Below are 22,796 nucleotides of genomic sequence, written 5' to 3' on the forward strand. Positions count from 1 at the left end.
ACTGCCTGAAGTTACAGATACGCTTTTAGAAAGTCACTTTCTTATCTATAGGCACACCCCTCATTTTTCGGGAATAATACACTTAAGTCATCTGCAGTGATGAGTTCACTATGCAATTCTTGAATGACAATACAATCTGAAAAGATAGCAATCAGAGATGCCTATATTGCTATGCTACATCTTTTTGGCTGTTGAGTTTGTTGCAGAGGGTTAAAGTTACCATTCACTGGTAGTAAGGCCTTGCATTGCAACCCTTCTGCGTTTCAGTGTGGCAGTGACCAAGAAGCCTGTGTAGTTCTATAGCAAACACACAGCATACTTGTCTGCTTCTGTGCCCTTTCCCATTCGCTGACTTCCCATTTGATTCTCATCAAGAATTTTAGAAAGATCTAAAAAGTACTTTGAGTAAACAATTCCATGGAGCTGCAGAACCTGGACACGGCCCAAATGCAAGGACTCGAGACACTGGCTAACAGAAAAAACAACACATATTGAAAGACAAGTACTCAGGCACAAGAATACTGAAGAACAGTTGAAAATATAGTCTGCATCTCTGTGATTTGCAGACACCAGTAAATGTGATTTAGATCAGCAATGAACAGAGAACTCTGTAGGTCTATTTCTAACATTTCTGTTTTCTAACACTTTCATATGTAAATATGTTAAAATCTCAAATCTCAGAAAACTGTGAAAAACAATGATGTAACAGACTTACACAACAGTGGCAAAAGAAAAATTAAAACTTCAACACCTTTAATTAACGACCCAAATATGCGGTCTTTTGTGGTGAAAAAATATTAAGAAAGTATCTGAAAACTAATAAAATACTGCGCTATTTATTTTAGTGAAATTTAAGGTAGAAAAGTACCATTTATACTTAAAGAAAATTCTACTTCATCATGAAAGGACTAGAAATCTGCATATGAAGGGCCACCCTATTTGCTTCTACTAGTCATGCAATAAAAACACCACATAGAGAAGACTGCAAGAAATTCACCTTTGCCTAGAAAGCATTCATCCTCACGTTTCCCTGTATATCATGTCCCTTAGAAAACTACCTATTATTTTAACTTGTACTGCATTGATTTTTACAAGAGAATGTTTATCAAAAATATGGATATGATTGACCTGTCATTCTTTTTAAAGCTATTACAGATCCGATTCAGAAAACCATCTTACTGAGGCTAGCGATTTCCCTTTCATATTAATTTGACATTACTTAGGAAAAAACTCCTCTACAAATAGTCACCATTCATCACCTTGTTTACTCCAGACTTAAAATGGAAGGTTTAAAATTAGAACGATTACAGTTCAATGGAAGAATAACTTCATCTATCGATGGAGAGCCTGTTGGTAGAAACAGGCATCACTACATTGAATGCCACAGGTTTGCAGCATTTGTTACATAACTAAATTATGTACAAAACACGTTTTGGTTTACGTTTCTTCAGACTACATTACAATCTGAAGAATTCTGCAGTGTACTATACACCAGACTACACACTATAGTTCCCCTAGCTGAGAGCTGTAGAGGGAAGTCAGGAAAGAACATAAACTTACCTTTTTTCATTTCCATATGATTTCTGCGCAACTTTCGCATGGAGTATTAGCACTGTTTGATCACCTCGCTCCTTTAGGTAATTTCGCATTGCTTCCCTAAAAATTAGAAGACAAAATAAGCTTTGGAAGTTGTTTTGGTTTTGTTTATAATTACAGTAATTCCAAGACAGCGTTAGGACAAAACCCCCAAACATCTGAAATTTAAAAAAGGTAACAATTAATAGGGTCAAGATGAGTAAGGTTTTTTTAGGACAATTACACAACAAAAAGAAGCACCTATCTTGCATGAAGCTAGCAGTAGGGGTCTGTGGTCATTTACAATTACTACGTTTTCCAGAAAAAAAGACACTTGGTAATATAGAATCATGTCAAAAACAATCACTGCACCATGTTAAAAGCCCAATTTTATGAAGTACCACATCACAAACATTTGATTAGAACACACTTGATTAAATCAATATTGTCTCCGTAACCAATTTAGTCTCATGGTAACAACAAATTGTTCTGAAAGTTTGTTTGTTTAAGCTATTAACTAAGTGAAAAGTTTATATAAATTTCTTTTAATTGTGAAGGTACTAAGAAAAAGTTAAATTTTTCAGCTTATTGTTTTGTCTAGTTTTCTACAGAAAGCTTCTACTTCCTGCATACAGTCAGGTAAAAAAAGATAAATTAGATTTTCTATCATTCATCATCACTGTAATGACAGATGTCACATAAAAGCTATAATTACTTCAAACACACCAACAGCAATTCCTTGAGAGAAGATAGCAATACACCCTATCATTCTTCTGTATAATAATCTAACTGTTCATTAAGGAGCATGCCAAATTCAACACCCTAGGGTTTAGCTGTGTCGGAGTGCTGACAGGAACACTTTTAAGTCCCTGAAGGAGCTTTTGCAGGTTGAATGCCCACCCATGCACTCATCTTCAAAGTCATCAACCAGAGAAACAAATTATGAATTTAACAGGAAGTTACATGAAGAGATGCAACCCTACAGAAGAGGGATTTCCCGCCCTCGATCTTAATTACAGCTAACATCAGTAAACCTGACGTTTATCCATGAAAGCACAGGTGGAAGAATTGTCTCAAAGTGTACAGACTTACTTTATTTGCAACCATTGTTTAAGAATATATTTTAAGCCACAAAATACAATTCACTGTGAAATTGATTTAATACATTTAATTATAGTATTAGCTGCATTTAAGTGGTTTAAAAACTTTCTAACTGACAATCTGAAAGACTCTTAATTATTAAAGAGTACTTTCATACTAAAAACTTTTGTCTTTACTACCATTCAAACATCACTCAAAACCAGCAACCCATGCACAAAACCACTAGGTGCTATCTAATGTTTATTTAGCATTGTATGAGGAAGAAATTCTGCCTTTTCTACTGGTCTGTTGCTACAGCGTACAATCCAAGCTCCTACAAGAACTAGGAATGTTCCCCTCCAACCAATAAAAAACCCAACTCACTATTGCAATTCTTGCACAACATTTTTCATTACTAATCTTAAAACTCTCAATAAAGGTAATACTATTATAGGTTACATCTAAAAACAACCAGCACAGTATGAACAAAGTAGTGCTGTTCCACCAGAGCCTGCACAATGATGAGCGCATTATTAGACAAACAGGACTGCCTTTCCACAAAAAAGCAGAATAATTTTCCAACAATTGAACTAAATGCCTTTAATAGTTTACAGGCACATTTTTTAGCATTACATAAACAAATCGCTCTTAAAAATTTGTGTCTTCTCTTCCATTTCAGCATTTTTCTCTTTAGAAGAAAAAAGTTAGGTTGTTTGTTTCCAGCCTCTATCAGCATAAAGGTTTACAAGCTATTGCTCTGAAGGATGGCTACCAGTTCACAGATGCCTACCCTGTACTCACCTAGCACATCTAGTAGCTAAAATCCTGCACATGAAATTCAGAGTCACTATAGTTAATTGAAAATTTAGTTAACACACCTTACACTGATTAGTCATTTTTTGTTGGGTTTTTTAAATCATAGAATATAAATTTTATTAGTAATTTCAGGGTAATGCTAAAAGGTGTTACTGTTTAAGATGGAAAACACTGCATTTCTTAAAAAATATCGTTAAATATCCCTGAAAACAGGTAGGCCAACAGGAAACAGCAATGATTGTTAATTACTCATCAGTCAGTATAAATCAATTTTGCATTGAAATGAAGTTTAACACAAGCTAACCTGAAGCTTACCCAGAAATGTAATGAGAATCCCCAGCACAAAATGTAAATACTCTCCCCCATCCTGTGCTTCACATGAGGCAACATAATTTCATCCAAAACAGAAGTAGGCCATAGTGACAATGGGTTTCCATGTCTACAGCACTATTACCACACAAAACTAAATAAAAAAGCACATCTTCTGCACTTCAAGAAAACAGTAGATTTTAGGCTTAGTAATCGACACAATTTGTGGCACAGAATAATAATTATTTGCATAGACTATGTTGCAGTGGTTTGAAAAAATGGTGACTACTTCACAGTTTCTGGTATAAATGCTTCCCCGACAGACCAGGAACAGATTAGGCACAGTACTCCAGTCAGTCTAAACACTTTTCAGAATGGATTGACTTGATCCTACTATTTGATGCTATCTCTGACTGTTTACATTTCAGCAAAAATTGGTTAAGATCACTCCTTGACAGCACTGTGTTCATTTTGCTCTTACCTGCTGCATGACCGTAGTAATGTAATAGTTGAATTTTGGCAGTAAAAAGTTATTTTACATGACCGCACAAGACACTTTTACTCAAGGAAAAAACCCCAGCTCATTCCTGATAATTTAAAAATAGATTTTAGTTTTAAATTAGATGTAGATTCACATCCTGCTGAATAATCGACAATAACTGATATATGCAGTCAATACCACTTCCAAAAGGGGATTTGGGTATCATATTAAAAACAAGCCACTTGCTGTTCATAATCTTACTACTGGCTGCTGACTGCATATATTAATTGAAAAGCTTTGATATTTAAAATTCTAGGGTTAGCAAGACTCAATTTTTTTAACTTAGAAATCCTCCTGACAATGAAAATGGTAACTTTAAAAAATTGTTAAGACCAGCATTTCTTTAATGTTTACCTGGTGAGCCGTTTCGGTTGAGGTCGCTCTCCAAATTTCCTGAAAAAAAGAAGAAGTTGCTAATTTAAACCAAAAGTGTTTAGTCACAATTTTACAGTGAATTACTATCCCAATTTTATAATTTTTGAAAATGCACTAGAATTTGGTGTCTTTTCCTTAAGATTTCCTCAGTAGATTACTATTGAAATATCAACCATATCCTTGCAACATCTTTTCCCACAATAGCAGAGCCTTTTTTTATTTGGAATACTAAGTAACTTTCTTTGCTAAAATCACATATACTTTCTCTGTTTTGAAAAGTTGACATATGACAAGTATGTAAATAACCAGGAAATCTATGCCACAGTATTGACCAGATGTGCCAACAAAAAGCAGTATTATCAACATACAGAAATGAACAGGCTTATCTCCAAGTTGACAAATCACAGCTAATTCCTCCCATCACAACTTCTCAGAAAACTGTTTTTCCTTAAGGACTTCTTACAAAAAGGATTACAAAATATTTCATACGTGCTGGTACAGAACTACAACAAGAATCTTTCTTGTGGAGTATAGCCAAGCATGATCCTGAAACATCCTGTTAATACACTTAACTTTTCTAGCCACAAAGCGTTTGAGACAGCTGTATTTCTTTCAGTGCTTTAACACTGTTCTTGACAGAGAACCTTTACACTAGTTTAAGACTTTCCACAAAAGTCTTTACTTACATAGGGCACTAAATTGACACTGGGCAGAAACATTTTCATGAACAAAAACATCCTCAGATTAAACCAAAACGGTCAGGTAAAAGAACTGAAAGCAAGGAGGGCTGTACCCAGCAATGTATATCTGCTCAACCTAGTAAGGAAGTATAACCACAAGCTAAATAAGGACAAATAGGGAAAGGGGGTGTGAGGGGGGGAACTTACCAAACCCCACCTTTCTTTCTAAAAATTAACTGAGGCATAAGAAACTATAGTTCTGCTGTCAGTGTTCATAAATACCTCTATGACTTGCCAAACTCTTTGATAATAAGTAGGCATCTCTTTCCCTTCATGCTTCCTGTAAAGTGAAAAAGCCCTCTCCTAATATTGCCACACAACACTGTTGGAGGCTCCCCAGGAAAAGAACTTGATCATTAAATGATGTGACAAGAAATTCCCCTGTTCATGCCGTGGATCTGTCCTGAACTCTACAGCAAATGGTGGTGGAATAATTTGATACATTCCAATTTCATCTGAGTAATTCTAGAAATATACAAAGTAAAAATACATAGCTATTGCCGTTTATACAGTTGGGCAGAATAGCACTCTCCTGAAAAGACAGTGACAAGAAGACTCAGCAAATTTTGAAGTTATTTTTCAAGACTTGAGAAATTAGTCCTCTAAAGTACTGGCAGTCCACTCTATGTTGAGGAACTGAATAAATAAGATGAAGCCAAATTTTTTTTTTCCTTGTTTAAACAACGAAATCAAAATTTATTTTTTCAACCAGACAGAAGTTCCTTTCACATTTTATTTTGCTGTTGGTAATACACTGTTCACTTGTTTGGCTTTAACTTTAAATGAAACAAATTCTTCCTACAAGATTTGTTATATATACTTTAAATTTCAAGGTATACTGGACATGTACTTCATTTATACTTTTCCCTATGGCATGTATCACTACACTGTCATATTTGTGAATGCAAAGAGGTAACCAGAAAATCCAAACAGCTTTGCAGCCTGGCGGTAGCAAAGTTATATATATGCTTCTAGCACTTTTCGGGATGTGCCTAGGTTCATCTCCTGAGCACGCCCTGTGCCTCTGATTTTTTCCTTGGATTAACGGTGTGGGTAGGTGTGTGTATTCTACCTCCTCGGTACTATCTATATAGTTACTGTTCTCTCCTGAAGACCTAGGATCATTATATCTGGCAGAGGATTCACCTGTCTGTGACTCACCGACTAGACAACAGATTACCTTTAAACAATACTCTACAGTTAAAAAACACCCCTATAGATCAGCTGCCTGATTTTGGGTAGAAATACAGTCTTTGTTTAAATCCCTCTGCACATTTTAATCCACCACAAAAAAAAATAAAGAGGTGCCCATTCTGGAGCAAAGCAGGCATTATGCACACCACGCTTAGACTGTGGCCAACTGATCCAATCCAAGATGAGGAAGACACTAGTAAATCAGAAACAGCACCGATACAAAGAAAACTTCCCAGACAAAAATCTTACACTCTCCTAAGGCAACATCTATCCATGGGGAGCTCTTGCACGCAGCAGGTGCATTCCCCTTGCATGTACACTTATTGCTGTCTAAAGAGAACCTTTTTAACAAGGCATCTACACAAAACAACTGCAGTCACTTTAAGAATCATTTAGGCTGGGGAAGACCTTTAAGATCATAAAGTCCAACAGACGTAGAACTGCCAAGGCCACCAGTAAACCATGTCCCCCCACCTTTTCCTTTAGTCAAATCCTGAATCCACAGCACCTGAAAAAGTACAAAATTCCTTCTTCAGAGGCAGAGCTAAAGCACTGAGAAAAGTATGATGGAGATGCACCAGGTGCACAGGTTAAACTCTAATTATCTGATGTTCAGTGAAGTACCTTTGTTAAGTCACATGCCAGCCTTCCCTAGCCTCCTCCATCCAAAATAATGATGTCACTGTAATCAACTTGTCAACGCATATAAATGCTACCTACCCTTGGCAATATGGCATCATCCAAGGAGATGATGCAAACTAACCTTGGTAGAACTTAGTATTTTTTCAGTATACATTAAAGGGAGAGGTGGATTAGGAAGAAATTACATATTAATATGTAATTACTTTAAGTCCTATTTTTTACTGTCTATAAATTAAATTTAGCTACTTTTTCCTCAGTAACGTCACCCCAATTAAGGTGATGGTTATCTACTCTAGCCTTGGTGTCAATGAACAGCACCACCTCAAGATCTTTTCAAAGATCCCATAAAGGTTCTTCAAAACTAAGAACTCTTAAGACTTGACTTACAATCCACTTACATTTGTAGACTTTTTCACAGGGATAACTATATTTAGGAAAAATTAATGAGACTTGTACAGGAATAAAACAAATTATTTAAATAAGTGACCAATATGTACATGAATGAGGTTGATTGACATTGCATTCTTACACATTCAGTAAAATACCTCCCCAGCTCAATAGCAATAGTCAAAGAAGTTAGCATTCCAGAATGACTGAGAATGGAATAGGAAACAGAAACATTATCATGTAATAGCATTATTCTGCCACACACCCACAGTTCTGAAAACTGCCTGAAGTTCACTGAAAACGTAGCAGGAAAAAAGTTCTCAGAGTAATAAAAGATATCATAAAAATCAATATGGATGATCAATAGTTTTCAGAAGCAGTTGGCTAAAATTCTTTAGCCTTCAGTGAGTGACAGCATGACAGAAAAGTGACAAACAGATGCAAAGACTTACGGGAGTAATAAGATATGCAACATGTGAAAAGGAGATAGTTATCCTCTCTCACACAAACACAAGAATTGGGAAATAGATCAAATATCTGAAAATTTCATTTCAGAATAAAAAAAAAAAAATTCCTTGCTCTACAAACACTGCTATAACTAGTTGTGAAGCATATTGCTAGAGGAAATTGTGAAGGCTAAAAACACAAATTGACTCAAAAGATTAAACAAAAATCTGGTACAAAACTCTCTTAGCTTCTGTTAAGCATAGGTGTACATTTTCCAATATTATGCTGAAGAAAACCTAAACCATGTTCCACCAGCCGCAAAGACATTACTGGAAGAAAAAAAAACCAAAACCAGTTTACATTTACTGAGCCTTTTATATCCTTTCCTTAACCATCCATTACTGATGAGTAGAAGGCATGGTACAGTATGTATATTCCTATGAACCAGATATACTCCACTACAGCAACTGCATCCAGGATGCCAGATTTTTTTGGTCACATTGCAAACTCCAGATACACAAAGACGACATGAAAAGAAATTTTAAAAAAAAGTATCACATGTATTTCATTTAATGGTTCATCTGGTTTACTCCTTCCATATGTCTGCAACTTCACGTGGTTATCTGCACTGACAACGCAACTTTAAGTACAAAAACCATCTAGTAACTACCACATAGAAGAAAAGATTAAGAGGCTTTTTAATTATTCTGATGTCAGGACAGCTGATTTGAAAGTGCAAGAAACATTATCTATGGTTTTGTACTAAATGACATTTTATATCTATGATTGCTATAATTTCAAACTTTCATATTTGACCGGCATGTGGAAAAATGAGCCAGCTCAGACATTTCAAGGTTACCTGTTAGAGATGACAGAGACTGCACCATTTTTCTTACGTACGTTTTCTCTGGATTTCACTGTTCTGGAATTTCTTTTTGTATTCAGTATTTCTTTTCTCCCTCTTTGTTTAGATCTTGAAAGGTTGATGGATAACAAAAAAATACACTAGAGGAAACTAAAAAGGTATCATAGTTCTACTCCTGTAGTAGTACTGAACAAGGTAAATAGATATAATATATAGCTTATAATTAATATTTCAAGTTACATATATCTGAATGCTCAAGAAGTTCCTTTCCTGATTTTTTTTTTTTAATTTTATTATCCAAGACTAAGGTCTGTTTCAGGTGTACTGTACTGAAATTCTGGATATACAGTCAAGAGTCCAGTTGACATTTCAATTCACAAAACTAACTCAGTGCAAGCTATTTTATTGATATTTCCCTAACACACTGCACTGCAAACATGAGTGTGAGCATTAGTCACACTGTAATCACTTGTTCCTAGTCCTGTACTTTCTCCAATAATTTATATTCCATTATGTCATGTATTTTGTCTTCTGATGCTTTGCATATATTAATTTCATTTCCAAATTTTGCACTCTAGGCATAACTTTTCTCCTGTATCATGCCCCCAATCATTCTTTTCAAGTCCATCCTTTTCATGTAGCAAGCCCCAGTTTGCTATTCAAAGTTTTATTCAAACTTCTTTTCCCCATTCACAGAATGGGAAATGAACTTTCCCTCTCTTTTTTTTTTTAACCTTTACTGCCCTTCAAGTAACCACGGAAATTAACAACTGCACTAACATTAATCTTACAAGTACACTAACTAGTTTTTCTCAAATCTTAGTATTCTCAAGTTAGGTAAAAAAAATGACAGAACGTATAGGGTAAGTTTCAAATATTTTCAGAAAATATCAGAATTCTAAATCCTATTTGGAATGCCTAGCTTAGATACAATACATACTATGCTATAGTTTTCTATGGCTGCAGGAGTATGAATTTCCACTGGTTTCCAGCATCTACAAAGGAGCACAAAGAAAATCTCAATAGTTATATGCCTCTACTAAAAGCACCAAACTTATTTTCTGCTATACAGTCTTACTTTCTGGAGATAAACTTAACTATTTTGGCTGGTTTTTTGGTTGATTTTGGGTTTGGTTGGGGATTTTTTTTTTGTATGTGTCAAGTCAGCTTTGGAAGGAAAAATAAGTAAGACAAAATTAACCAAGACAGTTTTGCCATTTGCAAGAACAAATTATTTAAAAAAAAATAAAAATTACATTCTGTCCCATCCTCAACTTTAACTGAAAATCTGTGGTCACTAAACTGCTCTAGCATCCTCCTGCCTGGAATATGAAATTCCAATTTTTCCAGTATTGGCCTTCAGCCAAGAACATCCTTTTTATAGTCCCCGAGAAAATCTGTTCACCTTTATTTACTGAGCACAGAAGCCTTAAAGAAGTATTTCCACGACATCAGAGACAAACTTTAGCAATTTGCCTTAAGAATTCTATCTTCTCTTGGACTATAGACTGACACAAATTTTGGCATCTAGTAGGAATAGCATGGATCTTTCTGTAAATAACACTCTCCAGAGAGGCAAAAAGCAAAAGGGAGTTTGTCAGATTTGAATATAGCAGAAATAACAACTGAGAAGAAAGCAAGCATGTCGGAGAGGCCAACATGGGAGAAATAGCAGGAAGAGTGAGGACTGGGAATGGGAAGACATGAGTGGCAAACTAAGATGTGCTAGACAAGAAGAATGGGCCTGAGAATATTATGGGAGATGAGGCAACAGAAAAGCCTGTGCCAAGGCAAAACATTCAGTTTCAACCCCAAAATATACAAAGACCAGTAAAAATACTACAATTACTGCTTCCTCTGTTGGCTTTTTTTGTGATAGAAATTTTCATCATGTTTTAAAATTTTCAACTTTGAAAAGCAAAATACCTGCCTTACCCTGAAGAATCCAAAACCGTACTACAGCAAATATCCATGTGTTGAGATCTGCGTCAAGATCTCTGCCTTTTCTTTTTGTCTTACACAAGCATGAAGAGATCATCATGGTTGTTGGGGGCTAAGCCTGGTAGGCAACTAAGCACCACACAGCTGCTTACTCCCCTCCCCCCATCAGACGGGTGAAGAGAAAAGCATCAGTAAAAAGAAGAAAACTTGTAGGTTGAGCTAAACATTGTTTAACAAATGAAGAAGTGAAAGAAAGAAACAAGCTAATCGCTCATCACCTCACATGGGCAGACCGATGCCAAGCCAGTTCCCAAGCAAAAGCTGGGTAACTTTTCTCTAAACCCCTCTCCTCTCCATTTTATTTCTGAACACATTATAAGGCATGGAATATCTCTTTGGTTAGTTTGGGTCATCTGTCTGGTTGTGTCCCCTTCTAATGTCTTGTGCACCCCCCAGTCACTGCGGGGGACAGACACGGGACAGAGTGAGAAACAGAGAAGGCCTTGACGCTGTGCAAACACCGTTCTGCAAGAACTAAAATATTACCACGTTATCAGCACTGTTTTGATCACAAAGAACACAGCACCATACCAGCTGCTATGAAAAAAAGTAACTCCAGCCAGCCAGACACCATACAATGAGAATACTGAAGAAAAATGGATGCTTTCTACATGGGAAAAAAGTGTTGGCTTTTCAAAAGGCACAGAGGGCCTGTTCACTGGAAAACTTTCACTTCAAAATGTCCGACTGCCAAATCAGTTGCAACTGGACCTACACACTTGATGCTTTTGACTGATCTAGCAAGGACCTAACATAACTGAATAGCAAAACCAATTCTTTATTAGTCCAGCTATATGGTAGAACATATCACAGTATTTGCTGCAGAACACATTACAGGAACTCTTTAATAAGCTACAAGAGATGAATGCAATACCTCAATATGGATTCTGTAAACAATCCCCAGGCAAGTGCTCACATGGAAACTTCCCTGGAAGTAAGTTATCCCATAACTGTTCAGTGAAATTGTTCCAGCTCCTCCTCCTGAAGCACAAATCTCTCAACATTGTCAGAAATAAGATACAGCAATCACTAATCCAAGGCAGAATTAGACCCAGAGACTGACTCGAGTAGCAAGCTCCACTTTCCTTAATCAAAGTTGTCAAATAAATGGGTTTTGAGACAGTGTGCTTCACACAGGCTTACTAGGGGATAGAGATTATTAAGAATACTAAATTAAATACAGAATAGAGTGACTAAAGAAAGTTTTTACTTCCTCAGAGGAGGTCAGAGGAAAACAATGCTGGAAACAGAAGGAGTCTAATGTAAAGAATTTCAGATTTTTATATAATCTCTAGAGAAGTTTCAGAATACACTGTGCAACTCAGAAAGAATGAACACAAGAAATTCCAATCTCTGCTCTCTAATGATATGAAGTGACAATGAAGTTTGGTTAGAGGTTGAAGCAAAGTTCCAACATTTCTAATATCTACCAAATAGCTGGTACCCCAAAAGCCATTAAGTGTGACAGGACTGGGAAGGAAGAAATACTGCCATTTCAACTACTATAGATACACTGTAGTTAGGAGTGCAGCAAAAGAAACCTCTGTGCTTTGTTTAATCCCAGTTCTAAAAACACAGCCAACTTTCAGATGCAACTTTCTCCTAGACCTCTTATATAGCCATGAAACCTGTGAAAATGTGAAGAGTTTGTGGCTGGACAGTGAGACAAAAGCCCTTTAAAGGAAGATATTAAAATAAGACAAGTCATTTACAGTTTTTCTTCTATTGTTCTCCCTCAACATTAAAACAACTTCTACATATCTGGTAAGCTAGAAAGCCTTTCAAATGTACTTTCAGCCCTTGGCACAAGATGACCCTCACCATAACAAGGCCTATTGGTTCTACTCTAAGAAACAAAACTTATTTTCAAATAATTCAAGTTGCTGTGTGACCAGTTACCACAAACCTATCAAATGTGGTATACTACAAGCTCATCAGTACATGACCTCACTTGGTTCACTTGGCCTACTAAGGTTACCTAAGATCTAAGGAAGTAAAATACTAGGTTTTCTAGTTTTACGTTTAAAGTTTGAGGATTAATATAAAAGTATTCCTTTTTTTCAGCCATTAACAGACACATCACCTGAGAAAAGCTGAAAGAGATGGATTCAAGCAGCAAACTGGGACTCTGTTTTCTCTCTTTCTTTTAATTCTCTATCCTCTGTCCATTTCCAGCTTCAATTTGCTTACCACAGAAAAATTAGCGAGGAACTTAAGCAGTATTGAGGAAAGTTCATACTCATGGACTTTAAACAAGCTAAAAATTATCAAAGCCAACATATATACAATGGTGTCCATGTACAGGGCACACTGAATAGTTCTCAGGAGCTATACCTTCATCTTCCACTTGTTAAAAACATTCTATACAGGTTAAGCAATATACTGCAATCCTACTTAGTAAGACTCAGCTACTCCACATCAGGCTTACTTTGTTTTTGCAGATTTCTACATTTAGAGTAACACGTTACATGAAGAGTAAAAGCAAGGCAGAAGAACATTTTAAAACACAAGAATCTTCTGTTAATGCAAGTATATTTTCCTGTGCACAGACTTCTATGAAGACGAGATGCTAATATAGAATATATTTCTGTGCATTCACCTATACAACCATATTCTCTTACAAACACTGTAGAACACAACTCTGAAAGGAAAAGATCATCTATCACTAAGAAACTTCATCCCATCCAGTGGTTTCACAGACACAAAGACAGTTCCTACATATTTTAAAAATGACCATTTATGATCTGGCATGAGCTGATATATAAAAACAGAGCACAATTTCATACAGCTGTTTCTGCTATGATTGCTCTATGAAATATATATTAATTGCAGCTGTTGATTAATATCACTTTTAATATTTGTTTTCCATTGGAGTAAACCGATGCATTTGATTTCTAAGTGCAACTTATTTCACACTGATATCCTTTATTTTTTAAATGAAGCTGAAAATCAGACACTGTTATGACTTGCCAATGGTGGAAATGCACAGCTTAAAAAAGTGATGTTCTATAAGTTTAACACATGATTAAAAAACCCAACCACCTAAAGGACACAATTTCTAAGAGATTAATGTAAAAGACATCTAATTGGGCATATGAATTCAGTTAAGATGGAAGTAAACACAAACAACTAATATTACTTATGCTCAAACATAACATTTCACATTTATCTTTTCCATGGATGAGGATATTAAATAAATGAACCTTACAAATGGCTAAAACAAAGACCTTCAGAAAAATTCTATCTTCTCCAAAACAAAAATGCATTCAATATCTACAGGCCTGATCATTAAGGGAAACAGTTGTACTACTAACATTCAGCACTAAATAAGCAACACACTGGCAACAAACTAAAAGGAAAGAACTAAAATAAACAAGCTTATATTGTCAAAAGAAAGGACAGGTGATGAAGTCTTCTCTCGGCCACCCTATACTCCACAGCCTGCAATTCTGCAAAACCTTCACTCTTCATGAAGTTCTGAGCAGATTTACTTTTTTCAAGCTACCCCCCTCCATGCCCCCCACATTTTTTCTTTACTCTCCACTGATCTTTAGATTGTTGTAACTTATATATAACTCAGCCTAATATGACCCAGCCTACACCGTGAGTGTGCCTAACTACTGTGGTTTTTATCTGCATAGCATCTGAGAGAAAGGAGTTTTTAAATCCTTAGACTACTTATACCCTAAACATTTTACCGTCTTCTACTATTTCCTTTCACCTAGCAGAACAGAACCACAGAAGTTGTTGCTGTCCTGCTTTCTCAATAAAAATACTGCTGCAGCAGTTCTAAGTTAGTCAGTTCTAAGCAATGTGCAGAAGACACTGAAGATTATGCAGATCCATTACTTTGCAGTGATATATGCATCTCAGGAGTGTTCTTTCTGCTATGAACATACTTTGATTTATGTAATATGATATGTAACTGATACACAGACAAATGATGCATTTCAGAAGCTCTTATTCCGTCCATAATATCACACACTTGAGGTACATAAACTGCTGATGAAATGACACCTATCTCCTCTGCTCCTCCCTCCAGGTGTGACTGTGTTCATAACCACTACCTCTAGAGCTGGTGAAGTCAGCAAAATGTCAGTTTTAGATCACCCATCATGCCACAGGCTGGTTCATCATTCAGAATGAACAAATGCACTAACAGAGCCGCATGCAGTCATCAACTCACTCTCACCTTTGCCTGGCAGTGGCACTTAGGCCTTGAGTCGCATTACAGTGTCTACTGTAATAAATTTTGCTATAAAGACTTTGTCCTGAAGATTAAGAATTGAACTAAAAACTAACCCATTTTTAAAAATAAAGTTTTCATAGCCACACATAACGTACAAAGAGCCAACCTCAATCTGCTTTGAAATACTGCTGACCCTCTTTCTTATCCATACTACAAAAGGAGATGAAATTAATTAAAACCTCACCAATCAAGAATGTCTAAGGGACATGAACAATGCCAGCATTTCTCCTACTCCTAAAGTCCTTTTCTCCTCTGTACAGAATGAATGATGGGTGGTCCAACTGCACTGTGGCTTTTTGGAAGTAGGGGGCACAGCAGCCCCTGAAATAACAAAACCAGAAAGTTTTTGAGCCATACACAAAACATTCCCTCTCTTCAAGAAAAAAAAAAAAAACAAACCAAAAAAACAAAAAACAACAAACCAAAAAAAACCCCAAAAAAAACCCCAACCAAAAAACAAACTACAGACCCACCTGCTCCAGGGTGAATGCCACCAACCACGCACTATCACATCTTTGTACTGCATGATCCTGTACTGCTCCGGCCTGTACTTAAAGAATTTAAGTCCTCCAGCACAGAGAACATGTTACGTGTTTCAAACAAGTCTTCTACTGCACAGCACTATATACACTTTTGGCACTATATCAAATAATACTGACATAAATACAATAGAAAAAGCTCTGCTTCATTTCATCACGCCCTCTCACTGGAAGTCACTGGTTCAATTAGAAACTCCCTCTCCCTTTTCTGACCCACTTTCATCCTCCCACGTTGCTTTCATTATTGTCCTCTCTCTTTTCCAGTCCCCATAAAAAGAAAATCACACAACCACAACTGCCATTTAAACACAGCTTGCACCGTATCAGTAAGTAGACTCATTTTTTAACAACTTACAGAAAGTAAACAAATTCAGTTCTTTATAGTGGTCTACCTACATTTGGAAAAAACTTCATCCAGTAACATCACTGTACTTGTACATAACTCTGAAAATCAAAGGTCTAGTCCAAAAAGTACATAATTTTAATCCAGACAGAACTCACATAACTGCCACACCAAGTTAAGCCAAGAACATCAGTAACGACAGCTTATTTACGAACAAGAAAGTGCCTAAATACCTACCTGAAGATGTGTTTTTCCTGCTTTTGCTTTTCACTATAGATACCTGCTGGAAGAAGCTACAGTAGCCAAAAGATTTCAAGCATACTAAAGAACACAGATATTACAAACTTGAAATATGCCACTAAAATATTGGAATGGTGTAGAGTGTGAGAAACATCATAAATTACTCCTCCTATTAAGATTCCTTTATATTCACATGCTACTATTTCTTTTTGATTGACTCCCAAATAACATTGGCTCAAACATTCAGTGAAAACTGCATATTTGCACACTTACCTTACCAACTGAGTTATCAGCTTGAAAAATCAGCATGCCAACAGAATCTCAGTCCCTAAACCACAATATAATTTGGCTCATCTATTGTAACTGCATCGGGAACGAGCAATACAAGGCTCATTAGTTTTATCTTCATCTACTCAAACCAAAAAGGAGTGACTGTTTGGAAAACAACTGCACAGAGATCACAAAACTGGCTACTAAAATAATGGTAAACTGCTAATGCATTAAAACGGTCTGAAGCATGCTTCCACATGCAACGTTCCACACTCACAGCTTTCAGTGACAACTACTTTGCTCAGTTATTATGGTTCTTCTTGTCTATCTAGCACAACAAATTTTCCCTTGGATCTCATCTTGTACATCATCTCTGAATAGATATTTCACAAGTGAACTTGACTTTTATTTCCTAAGAAAGTGATTCTATGTCCCCTATTAAATCAGAATTGAAGTACCAGTGAGCCTTTAAAAAACAAGCAGCTACTTTTTTCTTTTAAGAGATTATTTTTTTAAATACAAGAACAGAGACATCAAGCAATAAAGTAGTGCCCTTTTACAGTTACCATCTGTGCATAACTGCAAATAAGATTTAGTCTGAAGAAGGGTTTTTTTAGAGGCACAAGGATCAACTTTAAGAAACCTACTGATTGTTACCTCTGTTGTCTGATTACTTGAAAAGTCACAAATTAGACACAAGAGATTTTTTTAGACCACTTTCCTGCCAATAAAGGAATCCTATGCTGTACTAAAGTACCTGAGGATTTGTTCAACCTTGCTTTCAATTTTCAATGACTGAATGTTTGCAGTGTTCAATGAACAGTTTCCCATCTTTAAACAGACCTTCCATCCATAACTAAAAGATAAGTGGTCAGCTTCTGTGCAGAAGGCAACATTAAAAAAAAACCCAAAAAACAAATAAGCACAAAAACTTAAGGTTCACTGTTTTCTTTGAACTGCCACTGTTCACTGCAATGCCAAGAACATATAATAGAAGCGGAAATTGTAAATTATTTTGCAAGGAAGTAGTAAAGAACCATACTGAACTTGCAAAGGAAGAAGATCCTCAAAAAGCCAGCCTAACCTCACATAACCATAAAGGCAAATACGTATTTCTTTTGAACACCTCTTAAAGAGATAACAGGTTCCTGACAGGGATAGCCACTGGTAAACTCAAAATTTCTAACCACTGCTCTATTGAAGTAATAGGTTAACCATTCTTCCATGTGCTTTTCCTTACTCTATACCCACATAAAGGAGCCTTCATTACTACTGTGACTGCTTCCTATCAACAGAAAAACAAGAACATACTAATCTGTCGCTAAGGGGCTTACTGTCCTGCTCCAGGCTCCTCAACCAGTTTCCCCTGCACCACCTGCAGAATTGAGACCTTCAGAGGGAGCTAACTCAGCCTATCGATACACTGAGTAGTAGGAGACTGAGGAAAACCAATGGGTTTGGTTGCAGAAAGCTGTTTGGTTACCTCAGCATATCAACTTTAACAGAAGCCAAAAGAAATTACACTGAAGGAGCAGCTAAGCTTGTATTCTCTTACACCCTAGCAAGCCTATAACTCTCACGGGAAAGAACTAAATGTAGAAAATAAAACACAGAAGAATGCTGTAAGGGAAATGACTTGCAAAAAACAAGTCTTAGGCATAATTAAGACATCTTACCAGAGACTAACATCCTTAGTCAAAGTTTAGCTTAGGATAGCTATAAGCCTCTCACCCTAAATGCAGTCAGAACTTAATACAAAATGACAGCTAAGTATACTAACATCTCTAAGGTTTAAGCAGACCAACTCTGACAGTCTTGCTGTGACCATTTAAGCCACCAGAGTCTCAAATGCCTTTCCCACCTCTCTGCTAGGTCAGGGTAAGCAAACATGTGTGTCCCCCAGCCGCTCCAGCTCACAGTTGGACTGCGGCTTCACAGGCAGCTGATTTGTCACCACCAAAACATAGGTCTCACCTATCAGCTTCCCCCATGGGTATCCTGAGTCACCCTTAACACACAAACTCCAGCACTTGTCAGACCTTCCCACAAATTCAAATCAGTAACCCAGAAAAAAACCCCACACTATCGTTTGGGAGAGGAGGGGGATGAAAGGAAGGAAGGAAAGTGAATTCTATTGATTCTGTCATGAACCCAAGGAGTGCCAGCACCACCACCATGATTCTACAGGAATGCTCTGAGTAGAATGGGACCTCCCACTGCAGCAGCAGCACCCTATTAGAAACCTGGTGCATCCATAGCTTCAGTTTAGACCCACTTCGTTGTATTTTAAGTAATTAAAAAAAAAAAAACCAACCACCAAACAATTCATACACTCCATTTACTGACCTTGCTTTAGGAACTGTAAGCTCTAACAGCAATAGTACATACAGTGCTTAGCCCACCAAAGAAAAAAGTTTCAAGAGCGATTTAAAAAAAAAAAAAAAAAAATCTTTACTGTATTTTCATACTTCTCAAAAACACCTTTAGTAAATGGGGATGATGCCCTGTCAACCCCCCCTCCAGCAACTCAGTCAGCTGAGTCATTTTGATATTCTAGAATTTTATTTTTATACACAGTTTTATTAGAGTCTGTACCCTCTCCTTTCATTCCCTTTCTTCCTCCAGCTTCCACACTGCTGTAATCCCTCAAAATGCAAAATGGAAGCAGCTCCCTATGTTTGTTAAAAGCAAACTGTTAAGAGTTACATAAGCTTACTTCCATGCAACTACATCTCATCCACTGATCCTAGATTTGTAAAACAATTCACAAATGATATCAGTATGCAAGCAGAGAATAGGTTATCAGTTCATAACCAGGTTCCCATGCAAACAGTAATTTCCAAATCGGCAAATAAAATCCATTTATTCAGTAGATTAAAATGACACAAAACCTGTGAATACATACACTTTTTAACAAAGACATATTTGGCACCAACCTGTTGTACAAAATTATAGGGTTTCCTAGATTTCAGATGTTTTCCTCTTGCGTCACCCAGGAATTACACTGTTACGCTAACATTAACTGGGTGCAGTTGCAAAATGAGCTGTCAGTATCCTAAAATTAATCAATCTCAGGTATATTGCTTCATAATTAAGCTTATGAATATATCATCCCATTAATATAAAAACACCAGCAATAAACACACATCCCAGAAAAGAGGGAGAATTAGACAGCTCTTTCAACCTTCTAGGACAGCTAAATCATTTGGAGGCTATTCTTGCTCGTCAAATCTTTTTCACTGTGGTTATACTAAAAGTCTCCAACTGGGAAGCATTTTATATAAACAAGTAATTCTTGAACCTTTAAAGTCACAAAACTAGACAGCAAAATTAAGTGACACTCCCTCTGCAGTTTACAAACCTGTGTTTCAATAATACCATAAATGCTTTAAAAGATTTAAAAGCTTTGGATTTTGTTGTTGTTGAATTGATTCATAGGCAAATTATTTCTGTGTTTTCAAGTGATTAATTTATACTTCAGTTGCAGCTCCTGCAATAATTACTAGAGCATTGCCACACAGGAAAGACAAAAATTCAGATTCCCATTTAACAAATGTTTAATGATTTAAAGAGGAAAATAAAGCATGTACAACAAGTATATTTCTGTTTAAATTATATCAACTAGAAGTTCCCTTCAATTATTACTATTTTTAATGCAGAACTCAAATATTTAGAAAAAAATTGCTAGAGAAATATAATCTCCACAATACCTATCATGAAATGCAATAATACCTTTAACAATGCTTGTGGTAAATTGGTCAACGATCCCTGAACACGATAATGAAACAGATACTCCAAAAATACACCTCTACTCCTCCTTATCACAGTACATTTACAACAATCATATGAAAAGATTAGATTACACATCTGGGATGTCAGCAGGCTAACACCTTATCATCTTTTTTTCTAGTATTATAGTATTACGGTTCTCTTACATAGTTACACATGCTCCTATTGTGCCCAAATAGCTCTAATGGGGCATTTTTTTCTAAGAAAAAAAAAGTATCTGCAGAGCACAACTGCAAAGCAGTTATTATTGTCCATTTTTTTAAATTGAAATTGTGTGAATCATACTTAATTCAAGTAGGCTTGCTTTTCAGGTTTGTCAAGTTTAAACTCCACACAGATGCAAATTACTGGTAAAACTTCTCCCTGCATCTTAATGAGGTACACTATGAAGCCAACTTGAAAACAAGAGTGTTTGAGACAAATTTTACTTGACCTAGGTATTCTAAGTGTTTAAGGAGGTAGTATTTTAAAAGAAAGTTTTACCCAACAGCACTGAACTTCTGCATGATCTTGAACCTGTGACTGCTACAACACTAGTTTCCCAGACTAATGCCTGTGCTGGCACAAATTTTTGTCTAAGGATTTTACTGCATGATAAGCGTGCCTAAGCAGTGTTGCGAAGACTCCCAACTGCTGAGCTCTGAACCCAACCTCTTTTCAAAACATTGTCTCATCCTTTCAAGTACATTCAGGCCAGAAGGGAAAGTAAATTGTCAAAACTGTTTTGAAGTACTAAACAACCAAATTCAGGAATTAACTTCAGTTAGCAGCTACCACCATCTCAATTGTATCTTGACCTGTTTAAAAATTATTGCCAACACTGCAAGTGTGTAGTACATGGAACATGCTAATGAACAGGGAGATTTCCTTCCCACAATTCCTGCCTAGCGCTGCTTCAAACAGGACAGATTGAACTCTCCAAGAAAAATGAGAAAATCATACACAAACACAATCATTAAGGTTCAGCAATGAGATAGATAAGCTGAACTCCTGAATTAAAACATGTAGATGCCTGTGCAGCAAAGGTAAACGAATTTTAAAAGTCTCATCCTGAAAAAAATCAAGGGATGACCTATATTAGAAGCTATGGCTTAGAATTCAGCATTTTAGAGAGATGGTATCTTTTCATTGAGTTTTATGAAAAGTGGAGGCTGGATAGACATTTCCAAAATACTGTCATTGAAGACGACAAGCAGAACTTGGCAATGGCACACTGTTTCACAGGAGGTCACTTTGCATATGCCATTTGGATAGATAGCAAGCATATGCCTTAGCTATACTACAGCTACGCATGGCCCATTAGGGATGACGGAGCTCATGGCATTGTCCAGTAAACTTCCCTCACCATACAAGTGTATAAGACATGTATAAGACACACAAGTTCTTTAGTCCTGCTGTTTATAGAACAACTTGGAGACCAAAAAGGCTCTGTTACCTGACAATAGCATATGCAAAATGCAATCTAAACAAAAGAAGAAAATTTAGAATGCCAATTTTGAAGTGCTTGAATTACCTTACATGATTATGGGAAAGTTTAAATACTGTCAAAATGGCAGTCACACATATAAAAAATACCAGCATTTCATCTTACAAGTCTTTTCAATTTGTTATCTACACACTGTTCACGCAGACATAAGAAATATAGAAACCAACTCTTTGCTCTTCAGTCAGATTGTAAGCAGAGGGTCTCCAGAATTTCCAATGACAATAATAAATTATGAAATGCAATTTAACTGTTGAGCTCCTGCTTTAAGTGGATTTTTAAACAAAAAAAAAACCACCATGAGTTGCATACTAAATTTATTTATGACTATAAGCCTCTTGGAACAGGTATCAAATTATGTTGTGTTTACTAGCCTGAAGAAAGCCTAATAAAACATTCTGGCAACAGGAAGATAAACACCAGAAAAGTATATCACTGTGTAACTTAATTCTTTTTTCCCCCCCAGTGGTTCACAGGCTGCTGTAATAATTTTGTGTGCCAAGTTACCTACCATATTAGCTATGATGGTGTCTAGCTCTTTAAATAGATGATATTGCTATGGGGACAGAGGAAGAACTGCTGGACTGTTTCTGTGATGAGAAGGGTAGTGGGAGAAGTGAAATATGAGCAGCAGGTTTGGAAGCCTGAGGTATTTTTCACTTCTGTTTTGTATTTTTTCCATATACACAGGAAACTCCCTTGGGGGGAGAAAGACCAACTTCCCTACAGCTAAATACAAGAACGTGTAAAACAGAAAAGCCATTCAATGTTTCCATACCTTAACAAAACAAAACAAAAAAAAATCAGACAAAAATTTCAGTGCTGAGATAGTGAAATCTTAACTTTCTCATCTCCAAAATTTCTTCAGACAACAAAATCTTTGCAGTAATAGAAAAATCGAAAGAATAGAG

At 36.4% G+C, this 22,796-nt stretch overlaps 1 protein-coding gene across 6 annotated transcripts in view; it reads right to left on the reverse strand.

Moving 5' to 3' along the window:
* Nucleotides 1–22,796, reverse strand: part of RBPJ (recombination signal binding protein for immunoglobulin kappa J region) — a 154,554-nt gene that overhangs the window by 24,668 nt on the left and 107,090 nt on the right. For all 6 annotated transcript variants that reach the window (XM_027795026.2, XM_027795025.2, XM_055794558.1 and 3 more), the window contains 2 exons: nt 4,676–4,714; nt 1,561–1,656 (listed from right to left, as the gene is read on the reverse strand). In XM_027795026.2, coding sequence (XP_027650827.1) covers nt 1,561–1,649 — 89 coding nt within the window. In that variant the 5' untranslated portion in view covers nt 1,650–1,656; nt 4,676–4,714. The remainder of the gene's footprint in view (nt 1–1,560; nt 1,657–4,675; nt 4,715–22,796) is intronic.

This window comes from Falco peregrinus, chromosome 2, assembly GCF_023634155.1.
Source record: "Falco peregrinus isolate bFalPer1 chromosome 2, bFalPer1.pri, whole genome shotgun sequence".
Lineage (NCBI taxonomy): Eukaryota > Metazoa > Chordata > Aves > Falconiformes > Falconidae > Falco > Falco peregrinus.